General features: G+C 37.9%; 1 protein-coding gene across 2 annotated transcripts in view; it reads left to right on the plus strand.

Moving 5' to 3' along the window:
- Xrn2 (5'-3' exoribonuclease 2) overlaps positions 1-18,002 on the plus strand; it is a 78,446-nt gene that overhangs the window by 10,247 nt on the left and 50,197 nt on the right. The window contains exons 2-15 of one of the 2 annotated variants that reach the window (XM_028881845.2): positions 4,798-4,925; positions 5,005-5,116; positions 5,522-5,633; positions 6,739-6,797; positions 6,874-6,963; positions 7,709-7,781; positions 8,006-8,056; positions 8,501-8,658; positions 9,775-9,849; positions 9,935-10,068; positions 10,167-10,224; positions 10,308-10,415; positions 14,971-15,015; positions 16,964-17,095. In XM_028881845.2, coding sequence (XP_028737678.1) covers positions 4,798-4,925; positions 5,005-5,116; positions 5,522-5,633; positions 6,739-6,797; positions 6,874-6,963; positions 7,709-7,781; positions 8,006-8,056; positions 8,501-8,658; positions 9,775-9,849; positions 9,935-10,068; positions 10,167-10,224; positions 10,308-10,415; positions 14,971-15,015; positions 16,964-17,095 — 1,335 coding nt within the window. Of the gene's footprint in view, positions 1-4,797; positions 4,926-5,004; positions 5,117-5,521; positions 5,634-6,738; positions 6,798-6,873; positions 6,964-7,708; positions 7,782-8,005; positions 8,057-8,500; positions 8,659-9,774; positions 9,850-9,934; positions 10,069-10,166; positions 10,225-10,307; positions 10,416-14,970; positions 15,016-16,963; positions 17,096-18,002 lie in introns of those variants that run through there. The other variant, XM_028881846.2, reaches the window with a different exon arrangement.

The following is an 18,002-nucleotide window of genomic DNA, read 5'->3' on the forward strand; positions in this document are numbered from 1 at the left end:
TCTACATGGGGCTAGTGGCATGTGCATGCTCCCTGCCTCCACATCAAAAACCAAATAAAATGTAATTAAAGATTAAAGGTGTTGCAGTGGTGGTGGCTATGGAGAGATAGCTCAGTAGTTAAAGAGTAGTTGTTGCTCTTGAAAAGGACCTATGTTCAGTCCTCAGTACCTGTCTTGGGCAGCTCACAACTAACTGCCTGTAACTCTAGTTCTGTAGGATCCAATGCCTTCTTTTTAGCTTCCAAGGGTACCTGCATGCATGTGGTGTACATATAAACAAGCAGGCACATATACATACATAGTGTAGCTGCTGCAGCTTTCTTACATTGGTTGTTTGCCTGATTTATTTCCTTATCTCTTAACTTCTACTCTGTGTGTTTAAATCTCAACTCTTTCTTTTCTTTTTACATGTTTTTTGTTGTTCTTGTTTTGTTTTTTTGTTTTTCGAGACAGGGTTTCTCTGCGTAGCTTTGCGCCTTTCCTGGAGCTCACTTGGTAGCCCAGGCTGGCCTCAAACTCACAGAGATCCGCCTGGCTCTGCCTCCCAAGTGCTGGGATTAAAGGAGTGCGCCACCACCGCCCGGCCCTCAACTCTTTCTTAAAGATAAGATATATTTTGGTCCACTGGCTCTCTGTGGTGTATTTATGGTGTAATTGCCAGTATATTTGGATTTGCATCTGCTGTTTGACCTTTTCTTTCCTATGTTTCATGTACTTTTTCTTCCTGTGTTCTTTCTTTTGTACTGAATGAACATTTTCTAATGTTGCTTCCTAACTTTCAAGTGATTTTTTTTTACTCATCTTTTTTGCTTTTTAAATTTTTATTTATTTATTTTTTGATTTTTTTTTTTTGAAACAGGGTTTCTCTGTGTAGCTTTATGCCTTTCCTGGAACTCACTCTGTAGTTCAGGCTGGCCTCGAACTCACAGAGATCCGCCTGGCTCTGCCTCCTGAGTGCTGGGATTAAAGGCATGCGCCACCACCGCCTGGCCCTTTTTTTGCTTTTTAAAAATGATTTTTCTGAAGTCATCGCTGTAGAGTTTGAATTATCTTATAGCGTCACTTCCTTTCAGTCTGAAGGACATTTGTATTTCTAGGAAGTCAAGTCTGCTATTTACAAACTCTGTTTCTCTTTAAATAGAAGTCTTTATTTCACCTTCATTTTAAAATTTTATTATTATGTGTGCATAGTATAATATGGTGACTATGTGCCATGGCATGTACATTGAGGTCAGAGGACAATTTTTCAGAGTTGGTTCTTTGTCCACTCTTATGTGGTTTCTGGGGATTGAATTCAGGTGGCCACGATTGCTCAACATGGCGCCTTTACCCCATGAGCCATTTCACTGGCCTGAATGCTTTAAAATTATATTTATTTTATTTATTTGGGGTCCATGGGTGCATGTGATGTTGTGCATATGGAGGTCAGATCCTCCTACCATGTGGAGTTCAGTGGTTGAACTCAAGTCGTTAGGCTTGGCAGCAAGGGCCTTTACCCTCTGAGGCATCTTGCTGGCCTTCATCTTCATTGTTGAATAACTTTCCTAGTTCCTAGAGAAAAGTTTTCCTTAGTTAGTGCTTACTGTTTTTATGCCACCCTACTGCTTCCCTGAAAAGTAAGATGTTGCTCTTACTGAGGTTCTCTTGAAAGTTACTAAGCATTTAGTATGTATTTGTTTATTTAAATGTTTTAGATTTATTGTTTTATATGTGTCAGTGTTTTACTTGCATGCATGTGTGTGTGGTCCCCTTTGGAATTCAGAAGAGGGCATCAGATTCACAGGGACTGGGATTACAGACCATGATGAACTGCCATGTGGGTGCTTGAAATTAAATCTGGGTCCCCTGCGAGAGCAACTAGTACTCCTAATTGCTGAGCCAATTCTTTAGCCTGTCTGGACTTTCCCCCAACCCCTTGGCTCTTCCAATATATTCTCATAAATTTTTTTTCTTTTTGTCTATGTCAGCATTTTTACTGTGATGTCTATATTTTAGAGTTCATAGAGCTTCTAGGTATATTTTTAAAATTTGGAATCATTTCAGTATTCTTTGAATATTTTTTTCTGCTCTGTCCCTTTCTTCCTTCTTTACCATTGTATGTACATTTTGCATACATTGTCATCGGTTTTCTTGGTAAAGTTACTGTTGGTCCTTAGAACAATTTCCAAAGACTTGGGATTTATTGTTTGTTTATTTGTGTCTCTATATGTAGCCCTGGCTTTTCTGGAACTCTGATTGAGCCCCTCTTGCTTGACTCAGCATATGTCTACAGAACTGCCAAAAGTTCCCACTTTCCATATCCCTCCCCCTAATTACAATATATACTGAAGCTTGCTTTCATGTCCTTACCTTTCTCTGAGTAACCAGTTTTCTGAGATGGTGTTTGTCATCATTCCCTTGCTTTTCTCTGTGCCTTCACTACATGTGTATTCAGCTCTGAACAATATCTCAAAACTTTATGTAAATGGTATAATGTGTATTTTTCTGCCTCTGCATTTTTTGTTCAGTGGTATGTTTATGATCATCCAGCTTGCTTTTTAGATCTTACTTGGTCTAGCAGTCCAGTACGTGGATAAACTACAGTTTATTAATCACTGTCTTCATGAGGTTTTTCCCTACCTAAGTTAGCTTCTGATTTTTATTCTTTAAACAGCTTTATTGAGATGTAAAACTTTATTTGCATACTAGGTACACATAATAGGTTTCACTGTGACATTTTCATACACATAAAATTATTTTGATCCTGTTCATTCCTCATTACCTTTGAGGTATAAATTCTATATCATGAAATTTACGTAAAATATCAGGGTTTTTTGTTTTGCTTTTGATTATTTGTGTTTGAGACAGAGTCTCTCTATGCAGTCTTGACTGTCCTGAAACTCACTATGTAGACCAGTCTGTCATCGAACTAATAAAGATCTGTTTTGCCTCCCATATGCTGGGATCAAAGGTATACACTATGTTGCCTGGCAGTGTCAGTATTTTCAGTGTGTTTGCAGAGTTGTGTGATCACTGCTATTATATGAATTTAGATTTTCTTACTACCTAAAGCAGTGCATACTCACTAATAGTCACTTTTCTTTTTTGTCACCCTTTCCCCATCCTCAGCTTGTCAGAGTCATTAACTACCTTCTCTTTCTATGGATTTGTCTATTTGAGACTTTTTCATATAATCACAAAGGATATGGACTTTGGTGACTGCTATCATTAAGCATAATGTTTTATGTTTAGCCATGATTTAGCATGTACGTGATGGATTTTTAATGTATAGGGCTTTTAAAATTTTTTTTTGTCCTATTGCTTTATATGTGTTTGAGAGATCATACTATTAGTAAAACAAAAATTGGGTCTTAATCTTTCATTGAAGTTCTGGATAAAAAAGGCAAAAGCACTGTCATTATAAACGTATAATTGAGAACCTTTGAGAGTACAACCCCACTTTTTGAAGGACTTAACAGTATAGTTGGGTGGAAGTGACAAATTAATCATAAAACTGGTGATACTATAAGAATATAAGTAAAATTCTAGGGAAATGCAGGAAGGAAAGTGTAGCTAGAGTTTTCCTGCCTGGCCCACAGTCAGGACAAATCTTTGTCACCCACCAGTCCCACAGCTGCTCAGACCCAACCAAGTAAACACAGAGACTTATATTGCTTACAAACTGTATGGCCATGGCAGGCTTCTTGCTAACTGTTCTTATATCTTAAATTGATCCATTTCCATAAATCTATACCTTGCCATGTGGCTCGTGGCTTACCGGCATCTTAACATGCTACTTGTCATGGCAGTGGCTGGCAGTGTCTCCCTCCGTCTTCCTGTTTTCTTGATTCTCCTCTCTGTTAGTCCTGCCTATACTTCTTGCCTAGCTACTGGCCAATCAGTGTTTTATTTATTGACCAATCAGAGCAACATATTTGACATACAGACCATCCCACAGCAGGAAAGAGTTCATTTCTTGGGTGATATGTTACAGATACCGTGAAGTGAGTGACTTGTGATTTGTGTCTAGGCTCTGAAAAGTTATTAAAGACTGTAGGAAGTGAGTGTTGGTAGAGAGAAAGAAGGCATTCTACCAAGAGGTGCATAGAAAGAGGTAGTGAGATGGCAGCACTTTCTTGGAACTTCTGTTTTTCTGTTTTGCTCTGTTTTTAGGTTTTCTTTTGAGACGGTCTTACTCTACAATCATGGAACTTAATGTATAGTGGAACTTACTGTGTAGACCATTAGCCTCAAACTTAGGACACTCCTCCTTTCTCAGCCTCCTGAGTGCTGGGTACAGGTGTTAGGTACTACATCTGGTTTATAGGGACTTTTGAGAAATGAATAGGCCTACATAATATTATTGTGGGACAGGCTCATTGCTTTGCTGTTTGGTGTGGAAAGCACTGGGAAAGTAGGCAAGGTTAGACAAAGATATGTTTGTGCTTTACTGATTCAACTCTGGACTGGAAATGAGATTCTGTTAGAAGGTAATTGTGACTTTCTAGGTATGATATAATAGCATGATGGGCTCATGGCATGGAAGGGGATGGAAAAGCATTTTTAAATTGACAGAACTTGATGTGAATGATGAGGGAAGTCACAAAGATGACTCCCTGGATCTACTTGGATACTTTGGTGATCTCACATAATTAATTTGAATTAGAAGCCGTTCACATTTAATGGGTTAATTTGATTCTGTTTTTACTTGAAGTATTTTAAAATTCCAATTCTGAAATTAAGTTGGTTCATATTGAGCTTAGTACCTGTCATGTTTAGATCTTAGCAGTCAAGCTATTATTTATCACTTCTTCATAGCCAAAAGAATGCAGTGGTGTAAAGATTCCAGTTGATGCCAGTAAACCTAATCCAAATGATGTGGAGTTTGATAATCTGTATTTGGATATGAATGGAATCATCCATCCCTGTACTCATCCTGAAGACAAGTATGTATTCCATCTTTGCCATTGATAATAGAGGTCACAGAAGTGCTATATCTATTACATTGTCCGCTCATTATTATAGGCCAGCACCAAAAAATGAAGATGAAATGATGGTTGCAATTTTTGAGTACATTGACAGACTTTTCAATATTGTAAGACCAAGAAGACTTCTCTACATGGCAATAGATGGAGTGGTAAGTGCTAAAATAATTTAGAAGCCTTTCTGTTTGTTTGTTCTTGCTGTTTTCTGAATATCTCAATGAAAGTCAGCTGAACAGTGAACATATTGACTGTGGTTAATTTTAGAAAGAGAAGCCTCTAGTTCAATAATTCACTGAAACTTTATTTTAGTGCTTACTTTGTGTCATTTACTATGCAATGCTAATAATGTCTTATTGATGACTGCTCTTTTGAAGTAACATAGGCTGATGAGTGAATTTAATTACTTAAAAGTACTAAGTGGCACATTTAAAGGTGTTGAGAGGAGAAGCAGTTTGGGTTTACTATGGAGATAAAAAGGGAAGGTTGAAAATAATGTATAGATTTGCTTGTGAACATTTTGAATAGCATTATATAAACATGAGATATACATTTTTTAGGCACCACGTGCCAAAATGAACCAACAACGTTCAAGGAGGTTTAGAGCATCAAAGGAAGGAATGGAAGCAGCAGTTGAGAAGCAGCGAGTCAGAGAAGAAATACTTGCAAAAGGTAGGGAGAGTATATCTTTAATTTGGACCTTTCCCCCTTTTCTGAAGTTCCTAAGGCTTTAAAATTTCTGTGGGTATCTAGGTTAGAGCTAAGTCTCAGAGGAGAGGGAAGTAGAAGAGGGATACTGAGGCCAACTGCAGCTGGTTCTTCCCTAACCCAGTGCATGTAGTGTGATATCTGGTTGTTTTTTTGTTTGTTTGTTTGTTTGTTTTTCGAGACAGGGTTTCTCTGTGTAGCTTTGCGCCTTTCCTGGAACTCGCTTTGGAGACTAGGCTGGCCTCGAACTCACAGAGATCTGCCTACCTCTGCCTCCCAAGTGCTGGGATTAAAGGCGTGCGCCACCATCGCCCAGCTGTCTGGTTGGTTTTATCAGGTTTATTTGTTGGTGTGTGCTATCCATAGCAGTATAGTAGATAGGAAATTTGACACTGTAATTGGATTTTACAGCTGGAGAAAAGGATGTCATGGGCCTGCATTTGTAAATTTTACTATGCTATATTAATTTGTTTCGAAGCGTGTAAGTATATAGTTATTTTAGCCATGGATTGTAATTAAGACTCTTAAAGCTTGTTTATGATAGAATGCTTTAATGATTTATTAACTATTATAAAACCATTAACCAGTACTTAGGTCCTTCTGTTACAGAGAAAGGACTTCATGATTTTTATTTTACTATATTGTAGTATCTTTTGTATGCTATATATTATTTGACAGTCTTGTTAAAAAAGTGGTTCTCAATCTGTGGTCATAATCCCTTTGGGGGTCAAACGACCCTTTCACAGGGGCTGCAGATCAGATTTCTTGTACATCAGATATTTACGTTAGGATTCATAACAGTAGCAAAGTTACAGTTATGGAGTAGTAACGAAAATAATTTTATGGTTGGGGTTACCACAACATGAAAAGCTGTATTAAAAGGTTGCAGCATTAGGAAGGTTGAGAACCATTGTGTTAAAGCTTTGTTTAAATCAAAGGGGGAAAAGGGGTCATCTTTTTCTTAAGTGATAACGTCATATTTGAATGTTTTTGTTACTGTTCTGCTTTAATGTTGATTAATTTACTTAACTTTTTATGGGGAAAACAAAACATTGCCTCTTTTGTCTAGGTGGCTTTCTTCCTCCAGAAGAAATAAAAGAAAGATTTGACAGCAACTGTATTACACCAGTAAGTAGTCTCAGGCTTTGCTAGCTGCTGCTAACTCTTAAATGATAGGTTAATTTCTTTCTTTCTATCATTTTAGGGAACTGAGTTCATGGACAATCTTGCTAAATGCCTTCGCTATTACATAGCTGATCGTTTAAATAATGACCCTGGGTGGAAAAATTTGACAGTAAGTTTCACACTTTGGTACTTCAGAAAGATTAGAGTGATCATTTGAGGCTGTGCTGATATGACTGATATTATTTATCCCTGTCCCTCATAAAAGGCTAGTTGACTATCAGAGAAAAGAGAAGCTTTCCAGTTATCGGAAATGGGTTACCTTTCACGGTCGGTTTTATATAGCTGAATTTTCCCTTAATGCCAATTTTGTTCTCTCACCTCATGAGAAGCTATAAAATGGGAATAATAATTTTTAAAAATACATGAATAAGAATGTAGTTTAATGAAAAAGTAGATTTGTCATTAGATATCAAAATGTAGCAGATTAAAGTTGTGGGACTGTATTTACAAATGGATATTTCTCATACAGATTTAAATAAAACTTGAGTGAACTTTTCTGTAATTGTAACTTAAGGTGTGTTTCCCTTTAATTAGATTTGGTAACTCTATCTTTTATTGATTGCTCTTGGGTTTGGTACTTTATCCTTGATAGTAAGTAGTTAGAATCTGTGAACTGATCAGTAGTACTAATGGCATCTGACCCTAGTCCTTTTATTCTTTTGCATTCTATGTGGTAAGTTAGTTAATCAGTGGTGTAGTATTAGTGTTTAGCACACATCTTTAGAGACTTTTTCCAACTAGTAACACCACATTAATGAAATCATCTCCGTTTTTCTTAAAGCAGTCAGTTCTTCCCTCTTTGTTCTGGTAGAAATTGGGTAGGTAAACTAAACATATTAAACCTTTTTTAATAGGTTATATTATCTGATGCTAGTGTACCTGGTGAAGGAGAACACAAAATCATGGATTACATTAGAAGACAAAGAGGTAAAATTCAAAAGTATTTGATTGTATGTTCTAACCAACATAACCCAGGCTGGGGATATTGCTTAATGTTAGAAGATTTACCTGCATGTCGGGTACCTTGAATTTTATCCCCAGCACTGCTGGAAAACAAACAAAAAGGCCATTAACTAGAAAATACTTGGCAAGTTTTGGTACTTCTATTGTGTATGATGTTTCTATAAATATGTTTCCCTCCTTTTTTTTAGCCCAGCCTAACCATGACCCAAATACTCATCATTGTTTGTGTGGAGCTGATGGTACGTTTCTTCTTGAGGATTTACTGTTCTTGGGTTAAACCAGAGTGTGTTGGTGGGTTGCTGTGTGGTGGGTATTTCAGGGTTGGTTGACAGTTCTCAGATGTCTTTCCTAAGTTTAGAAGGAACCACTGTTGATTTGTTGTTATATTGTGGTCAATGATCACCTGTCAGGAATTTTGTTCTATTTTTTTTAAACTTTAGATATCATGTCACTGACTTTACAGTGCGCAGTTTCCCACATATAATCCTGAGTGGTGGTTTAATGTGGGTCCATGTCTCTGAATGTGTAGACAGAACCACTACTAGGAGGGCTTTTTGATTTTTGCTGCCTACGCTCTGTATTTAGTGGGACTTTTTCTTGTGTCATCCTTTAGTAGTAGTTTGATTATGGTAAAGGATCCTTCCAAAGTACCATTCATTTGTTTTTTTCTTGTCATTTGATAGCTGATCTCATTATGCTTGGTCTTGCTACACATGAACCTAATTTCACCATAATCAGAGAAGAATTCAAACCAAACAAACCCAAACCATGTGCTCTGTGTAATCAGTTTGGACATGAGGTCAAGGATTGTGAAGGTTTGCCAAGAGAAAAGAAAGGAAAGGTAAGAACTTCAACACGGACAGTACCACATTTGAAACATCTATTATCATGGGAAAATATGCACACTGACACGAAGTACACTGTTTGACCATTTTAAAATGTACAGTTAACCATCAAGTCAATTCAGACTGCCTCATAAAAGTATTTCACAGAAATGCAGCTTTTAAAGTAATGTGAAATAAACCTGTATTTACAAGCTTATACATACTTATTTTTTTCTACTTTATATTTTTCCAATGTAACATCTCATTTCCAAATTCCATCATCTCATAGATGATGATGCCCATTGAATATGAATTGTCTATGGAAGATATTTCAAAAGATTACTATTTTTTAAGGGAACTACAAATCAGATATATTAAATACCATGACATTGTTATGTTTTTTCCATTTCCTATTTATTTGAGCTTACTTGGTTAGATGAAGTCCCTTCTACATGTGTTTCTATTTTAAGAATTGAGTGCTTGGAGAAAAAATGAAAAACATAAATATAGTATACTATATGATTTTGGACAGGAGATAGAATAAATGCAGTATACGTGTATCTGAGTGGGGACCAGAGGAATATACAACAGAATACTGACATTGGTTGGGCATAGGTGATAAGAGACAAACACGACTTTCAGAATGATTTCTGAGTTAAAGTTTTTTTTCTTTAAAAAAAGGTTTTAAGTGGTGCGTGCGTGTGCGTGCGTGCGTGTGTTTGTGTGTGTGTGTGTTTGTGTATGTGTATGGTACTCTGGAACTGTAATTATAAGTTGTTGTGAGCTTACAGATGTGGACACTGAAAACTGAACTTGGGTCCACTGAAAGAACATCAAATGCTCTTAACCACTGAGCCATCTCTCCAACTCCTTTTACATTTTTTTAAGAGTTTTTAAAATATTCTAGAATATGAAAGAATATTCATCTGTATGTGTCTCCCCAAAAGTAAAATATGCACTGCTTATCTCTGGTCTAGATGTGATTATTTTTAAATGGTTTGGTGAGCTGCTTAAATTTAGTACTTAAAATAAATATTAAATGGGGTCTTATATTAAAAAAACCCTAAAATTTGTATGGCTAGAAAAAATTGTAGGGTTTAGGCTGGGCATAATGCGCACTGTCTTTCTTACAGCATGATGAACTTGCAGATAGTCTGCCTTGTGCAGAAGGGGAGTTTATCTTCCTTCGGCTGAATGTCCTTCGAGAGGTACGTTTCAGTGGGTATTGGAACTGGCGTTCCTCAAACATGTTCTTTTCATTGCTTTGATGTCAGCATTCTCTTTTTGTTGTAGTATCTGGAAAGAGAACTCACCATGGCCAGTTTACCATTCCCATTTGATGTGGAGAGGAGCATTGATGACTGGGTGTTCATGTGCTTCTTTGTGGGCAATGATTTCCTTCCTCACTTACCATCATTAGAGATTAGGTATGTGTATCTGTAGGATGTTCCAATGACTATGTCAGCCTTCTTGACTTTGCAGAGCCCAGTGGTCCTAATGAATACTGTTTGTCTCCTGGTGGCAGGGAAGGTGCAATTGATCGTTTGGTTAACATATACAAAAACGTGGTACACAAAACTGGGGTAAGTTTATTCTCGAGTAATTTAAAAACAGAAATATTTGGTTTTCGAAGAAGATCATTTTACATGTATTTTATCACTTACAGGGTTACCTTACAGAAAGTGGTTATGTCAATCTGCAAAGAGTACAGATGATCATGTTAGCAGTTGGTGAAGTTGAGGATAGCATTTTTAAAAAGAGAAAAGATGATGAGGTAAATACATTGCCGTAGCTAAAATTGCTCCTCTCTCTCGTAGACCGTGATGTACTTTTTACCTGTTTGTGTTGTAATACCACTGTAATGTGTCATCACTTATGTAACCCCAAGCTCGGTACTTGGTTATTTTATAAAGGCTGTGATCCTTGCTGTGTGGAACTGTGTATTATATATTTGAGTTATATTGCAGTTTTTCTCTTCCTAATCTTATTTAGGATATAAATTTAAAACTAGCTAAAACATGACTACCATGTTTTATAGAAACTATTTATACTCTAAAAAACAGGGTAAGGCCTAGGAGTTTATATTCTAGGAGTCCAGGTGTAGGATATGAATTGGATGGCTTCAGCTAGGGAAGAATGATGGAAGAATGTAGGCTTTGTGGAGGATGGTAGCTCTTAGAAGGAAGAGGAAGGAACTAAAGCAAAAACGCACTTGGAAGTTGATTATATAAGACTGGCAAGTGGTATAGAGAAGTCCAGATTTCTATCCTAGGCAGTTTGGTGTATGTGGACTCCATTCACTGAGATAGTAAATACTGTGGGGTATAGGAGATTGGGGTGAGAGACCAGATACAAATTGAAGTTCATTTTGGAGATGAGTATGAGGGGACTACAGGATGCCTGACATGGGCAAAGTTTTGAAAACAATTTTAGGACCTTGATTGATGGGAATAGGTACTTTAAGCCATGAGTGGGAATGTGGGAATATGAAATTCTATGGGAGTTTGTTTGGAATGAAAGTGCCCTGTAAGACCTTGGGAAACATTGGCCATTAATAAGAAAGAGGAACCAGTTCTACAGAGGTAGAAGGAGATCCCTAAGTAGAAAAGAAGCTGCAGGTTAGAGTGATTTAGTCATGCCACCTAGCCCTTGGCCAGGGATATAAAGCCTCAAGAAGCTGGTGGGCTAAAGCAGCAGCAGCCTGGAGTCAGAGTGATTGGAGATTGATTATGGGGGTTGCAAAGGAGACCAGAATAGGGGAATAAGCTGATAGTAGCTTCTTACAGAGAAAGTAATCCTTTTGTAAGCTGATTTTGTAAAAAGGCACATGGCTGTATTGAACAAATAGCAAGTAATAATTGTATTATTTCTGTTTTCTTCAATGTTTTATACCACAATTCTGTTCTCTTAGTTTTAGGACATTGAGCCTCTCTTAAGTAATGAGTTGACTAAGTGACTAAGTAAGCATTCTTTCCAATTGAGTTGTTTTCTTCAGGTATCTACTGGAGCAGCTGTTTTGGAGTTGTGTGTGTGTGTGTGTGTGTGTGTGTGTGTGTGTGTGTGTGTGTGAGAGAGAGAGAGAGAGAGAGAGAGAGAGAGAGAGAGAGACTATCTTCAGCACTTAACAGTGTTTTCCTTTTATTGCTATTTATACTTAATGAAAAATAATGAATACTTTGTTACAGCCTGATATAAAAAAACCCATGTAAGAACAGTCTTGTTACGTGGCTTTAGCAGATGTTATACCATTAAATACTGATGATAACTTAGCATTGAAGGGGAAGGGATTTGATTTCTACCTTAGTGTTTCAGACTTAATATGACTTCTAACTGACGTACTGACCTTGGTGTTCCTGAAGTCATATTGTTTTCCCTGTGTCTGGAAACAGGAAATATCAGAATTTCATTGTGAGACTTCTAGAAAATGTGTTTATGCCTTTTGATACATTCATAAAGGTATTCGTAGCACATAAAAATTAAAGATCAATAAGGTTCACACCAGCAGTATATTATTACGTTTATGTGTGACTACCAACACTTAGAGCCATATGTTCATCAGACAGTAGAATGAAAGGCTTCAGAAAAGGATACATCAGTAATTATTAAAATTGAGCAATTAAGCCAAAATTGTGGCTGTTTAGTTTATGAGCTTTGGTAATCCTTACTATGAGCCCAGCTATGAGCCAGTGTTTTGATTGCCAGTGATAAGGCAGCAACAAACCAAAACAAAACACCAAGATAAAACCAGACAAAAATTTCTGCCTTCTGAGAGCTTGCATTCTTTTTTTTTTTGTTTTTTTGTTTTTTTGTTTTTCGAGACAGGGTTTCTCTGTGTAGTTTTGCGCCTTTCCTGGAACTCACTTGGTAGTCCAGGCTGGCCTTGAACTCACAGAGATCCACCTGGCTCTGCCTCCCGAGTGCTGGGATTAAAGGCATACGCCACCACCGCCCGGCGAGAGCTTGCATTCTTTAAGGGAAGATGGACAACGAACACAGTAACCAGCTGAACCATGTAATGTGGTAGAGTTTTAAATGCCATTAAGATTTAAAAAAAAAAACCCAAAACCAAAACAAACAGCTGAAACAGTATCTGGCCAAGTGGTAATGACAAGATTGCAGTTCTAGAACTCACAATGAGGCCTTACTGACAAATGAGTGTGAATAAAAACATGAAGAATATAGAGAAGTATGCCATGTAGATATTTAAAGGAAGCGCTTAAAACCCGTAGATCAGCAGTGCCAAAGCTCTGGACAGGAGCTGCCTTGTATGTACACTGAACAGCAAGGAGGAAGTAGTGTGTGACAGGAGCAGAGGCAAAGCAGGTGAGAGTATTAGTGTGAAGCTCTAAAAAGTGATGGAGGGCCAGGTCTAGTCCCCCTGTAGGCCATTTTAAGAACTTAGCTTTATTATGCATCAGTGGAGGATTCTGGATAGAAAACTGGCAAGATCTGACTTTCCACCTACCTTGTTTTGATCTGCCCTATGGAGGGCAGAGTTTTGAAAGTAGTGCCAATAGGGCTGGCTAATGGGCTAACTGCAGGTTGTAAACGAGAAATGAGGTGTCAAGAATGACCCAGGGTGCTTCCAAGCAGCTAGAAAGTGTTTGGAGCAGCTCCTCTAAGAAAGGTTCGGGTGCAGGAAAGTCTTCGAGGTGGAGGTGAGAATTCTATTTTGGACATGTTTAGTTCATAGTACCCAGATGGAGATTTTGAAGGGGGAGAGGCCCTGGTTGTTAGCATATAGATCATATTTAAAGCCAAGTGAGCAGGTGTTCATTCCCATGGGAAGAGAGAAGTGAAGAGGTCCAAGTACTGGGCCCAAGGGAACAATAACATTGAGCAAAGGCTGGAAGCGAGACTAGGGGAAAGCCAGGTGAGGAGTGTGACTCAAGGAAGTTCTGAAAAGAGTGACAGATTTCAGTCTACAGCCTAGATAGGAGCTCTTTTGAAGAGAGAGAGGAGGAAAGCTTGATTCGAGAAGTTAGTGAGGGAACCAGCTAGATAGCTCAGTGGGGTAAAGGTACTGCTGCCAAGCCTGATGGACTGGCATTTGTTTTCTGAACCCCACATGGTAAGAGAGAACAGACTCCTGCAAGTTGTTCTCTGACCTACCTGTGTGTGTGCGTGCATGCACACCACACACACACACACACACCGCACCCCCCCCCCCCCATACTTCTCTCTCTCTGGTGTAAATTAAGAGAAGAAATTACCAAGATATAGTTGAGTACATAGAGTGCTTAACTCACATGGAAGAAGCCCTAGGTTGGATTTCCAGAACCATAGAAAGAAATCAAAGAGGAAGAAATCAACAGTTTCCATACCATTGGAGGTTTCATAGCCTTATCCTTAGGTATGCTTTGTTAAATCCCTCTCCTGAGCTGGGTGTGGGGTGGTGGTGTACACCTTTAATTCCAGTAGAGGCAGGTGGATCTGTGAGTTCCAGGACAGCCTGGGCTATACAAGGAGACTGTCTTGAAAAACAACAAAACTCCTCTCCTGGCAGAAAGCACCAATTTCAGATCTCATTAAAGTTTTGCATTGTGCTTGGCAGAATGCACTTAGGGTAGCTACCAGTACTATACCTGCTGGCTTCTGTTTTAGGACACAGCAGCAGCCATGACCGTTTTAGTTGTTTTACTTTGTTGAACACGGGTATTTAAACCTGTAGAATGGACTGTTGTTAATGAGGAGCAATATCAGCCCCACATCCTAAAGAGTTGAAATCATGACTGCCCTTTGAGAACAGGGAGAAAGAACCCTACCCTGTGTATAAACTTGGCTCAGAAGAAACAGTAAATCTGAATCCCCTCTTTTCTGTGGATAATTTTTTGGAAGTAGGGGTTAGTGTTTGTGGAATCCCACTTCTTTCTTGCTTGCTATTTGTGTTAAAATTAGTGGTTAGCCTTTATTATGTAACTGAGTGTTTTTATTCAAGTATCTTGTGGAGGTTTTAAATGGTAATTATATTTTACAATTTAAAAGTCATTGATTTCGTATTTGTATTTTCTCCATATTGAAAAGCTTATTCTATGTAGTGTAAAGCCAAGGTCTTTGTCATAGTTCTTTTATTTTTCCTGAAATGTATTTTTAAGATCCTAAAACTTTAAGAACAGTTTATTTTTATCTAAAGTCAGTCATTCTGCTCATCTAGAATTCTGATAAACAGGGTTTTGTATATATAGTATGATGCCTAGTTTAGTTAGGTACCCAGATTATTGCTATCTTCCTTTAAAACTTAAATGGTTTTTCGAATCACTCCTGCTAATGTTTAACTCTGACATTTTTGTGTAATTATTTGACAGAATATGTGGATTTTATACTTTTAGGACAGTTTTAGAAGACGACAGAAAGAAAAAAGAAAGAGGATGAAGGTGAGTTTTAATTAATTTCATGAGATTGTTCATAGCTTAACTTTTTTTGGAGGACATTATTCATTATAATAACTTCCTTATTCAGTCAAGAACGTCTCTATCCAGCCTGCTGTCTTGGAGCTAGCAGACGAAAACTGGGGTCCGCGCGAGCGTGTGTGGGTGCATGCGTATGTGTGTCTTGAGATAGAGAATACATCTATGTGTCTACCCCAAGTTGGTCTTGAGCTCTCAATCCTCTTGCCTTATTCTTCCAAGTGCAAAGGACTACTGGTATGTGAGATTATACACAGTCACTGTTTCTTTTGTTTGTTCGTTCGTTTGTTTGCTTGCTTGTTTTTTCCAGACAGGGTTTCTCTGTGTAGCTTTGATGCCTGTTCTGGATCTCTCTCTAGACCAGGCTGGCCTCGAACTCACAGAGATCTGCCTGTCTCTGCCTCCCAAGTGCTGAGATTAAAGGCGTGTACCACCACCGCCTGGCCACTGGTTTATTTTTAAAGAAGCCTTTCCTAAGCTTTAGAGTCTGGGGTTCTACCTGATGGACAGGAAGTGGGCAGCAAGTGGCACTTGGCTATTAGAATTGTTTGTAACAATTAGATAGTTTTTCTAATAAGAATAGTTGACCCTTTGCATCATTTTGGAAGTTACTGTACACATTTTCTCTTCCCTCATCTTTGTCAGATTCTAATCCTCTTAGAATGTGACCTTCTGAACTTTTTCTTGCTCTGAAATCTCAGACTCCTCAATCTCTTCAGAATTCAGTTCTGTCTTGGTTTTGGTCTAATTTTGACCATCTAGCTTTCCCCTGCTATCTTCTGAATTCACCTGTTGTGCTATTTAATGTTTTCTTCATTTGTACTTCCAATTATATTCTGCTTTTGTTGTGCCCCCCTGTCATATGCATGGCCTCCCTTGTTGGTTTTGCTCCCAGTATTGATCAGTCCTTTTTCTTAACTATGCTGCTGCTTGTCTGTCTGTGATAGAGTCTATGCAGTTGTGTAATACTTTATAGTCACTTCACTTCTTTCCTTTTTTTTTCTCATTATCAGATGGATTTTCAAACTTACTACTTTTACTATGTTTTATAAGAACTGAGCAGTGTCTGGAAACTAAAGGGAGAAATGTTAAGTTGCTTACCATTGCATTTGGATTCTTAGGGTTATTATTGCTATGATGAAACACCATGGCCAAAAGCAACTAGGAAAGCATTTATTTCACTGTGTTTCACATAAACAGTTAATCATCAGAAGCAATGAAGGCAGGAACCTGGAGGCCGAGCTGATGCAGCTCTGCTTTCTTGTAGAACCCAAGACCATCAGCTCAGAGGTGGCACCACCCACAATGAGCTGGGCCCTCCCCCATCAGTCACTAATTAAGAAAATGCTCTACAGCTAGATATTATGGGGGGCATTTTCTCAATTGAGATTCTTTCTTTTCAGATGGCTGTAGTTGGGTCAAGTTGACATAAAACTAGCCAGCACAAGCACTTAGTTTGGGAGAGATATGTATGATTTCTATCATGTATACTATTCTCTATTAATATCTGTTTTAGCAGTCAACCATAGCTATTACCTGTCAAAGCCCTAATTATAGTTCTACTTAAGAAGAAATAAAAAGCCTAGTTGTAACAGAGTATGAGTAAATAAAAGTTGTTTTACTGTTTTTAAAAATATATATATTGTTATTTTTCTCACCTGGATTATAGTTTGTATGTTTTCTGAAATTGTGAACAAACATTAACATGAGACTTAAAATGACTTTTGGGCAAAGTTACTAAGTATTATCGACTGTTGTTTATAAGGTGTAGTAACCTTGTAATGGGTCTGGAAGTCTCTGGTGTTGGATGAGTTGAGGAGTCAAACACTTGAAGTGCGGACTGTTCCCTTAGTTTCCTTGCTGCTTGTCACTGCCTGTGTTGTAGTAATTGAATTTTACTTGTGTTTTATCTTAGAGAGATCAACCAGCTTTTACTCCTAGTGGGATATTAACACCTCATGCCTTGGGTTCGAGAAATTCACCAGGCTGTCACGTAGCCAGTAATCCAAGACAAGCGGCCTACGAAATGAGGATGCATGGTAACTCTGTAAGTGACTTGTTTCTGTGTGGTGTTGCATGATGAATGTTCGGTCCTTTAAGAATTGTGTCTGTGGATTTTACCATTTTGTCTAAGGTTTTGTTTGGCAGGTTTTTCCCAGCATCCTTTGTCTCAGAATATTTTTAACTTTATTAAATCTATCTTTAGCAAGATGAAAATTACTAATGAAGTGAAAGAAAAGTATATAGGATAGTCAATACAAGTTGATGTAAAGAGATAGCTAAGTGGCTATGGTATTCCCGTACTACATGGACTATAGCTGCTTGTCTCTACCACAAAGAACTGAGTGGTGGATGGTACTAAAAATATGACTGGGATATCTAGATGTCGCAAGGCCTAGGCTAGAAAGGATAATGACTTTTGCTCTCTTATTTTTTCTTCTCCTTGGGACCAGTTATGAGCTTTTGCCATTTGTTTCTTACCTTTACGAATACAAAGGAACCAGAATTTGGGTAGTAAAGGATACCTTAAAATATCTTTTCAAAACTGTTCCATGCTTAATTGAGTCATGCAGATTTAGTCATTGACGAGTACCTTTTTTTTTGATAGCCTAAGAAATACTGCATTTTGAAAAGCATACGTCTCTATACTTGGACAGTTAATATAAATGTCAACCAAATAGATAAGGCTTAAATAATAGTGATTATTTACTGGTTGATTAACAACTTGCGCTAGGCAGGCAGAATGCTAGTCAGTAATCTTTGACACACATGATTTGATTGAATATTTGTTATATCATCTAAAGAGAACATCATCAGTGTATGGTGAAACTTACAGAGGTTCAGTTGCTCAAGGCCATGCATGCCTCCAGTAGAGGTTGAGCTTGGTATGGCAGACTCCGATCTGTCTGTCTGATAATGCCTCTCTCATTTTCCATATATAAAGATACCTTTCT

This window comes from Peromyscus leucopus, chromosome 4 (assembly GCF_004664715.2).
Source record: "Peromyscus leucopus breed LL Stock chromosome 4, UCI_PerLeu_2.1, whole genome shotgun sequence".
Classification (NCBI taxonomy): Eukaryota; Metazoa; Chordata; class Mammalia; order Rodentia; family Cricetidae; genus Peromyscus; species Peromyscus leucopus.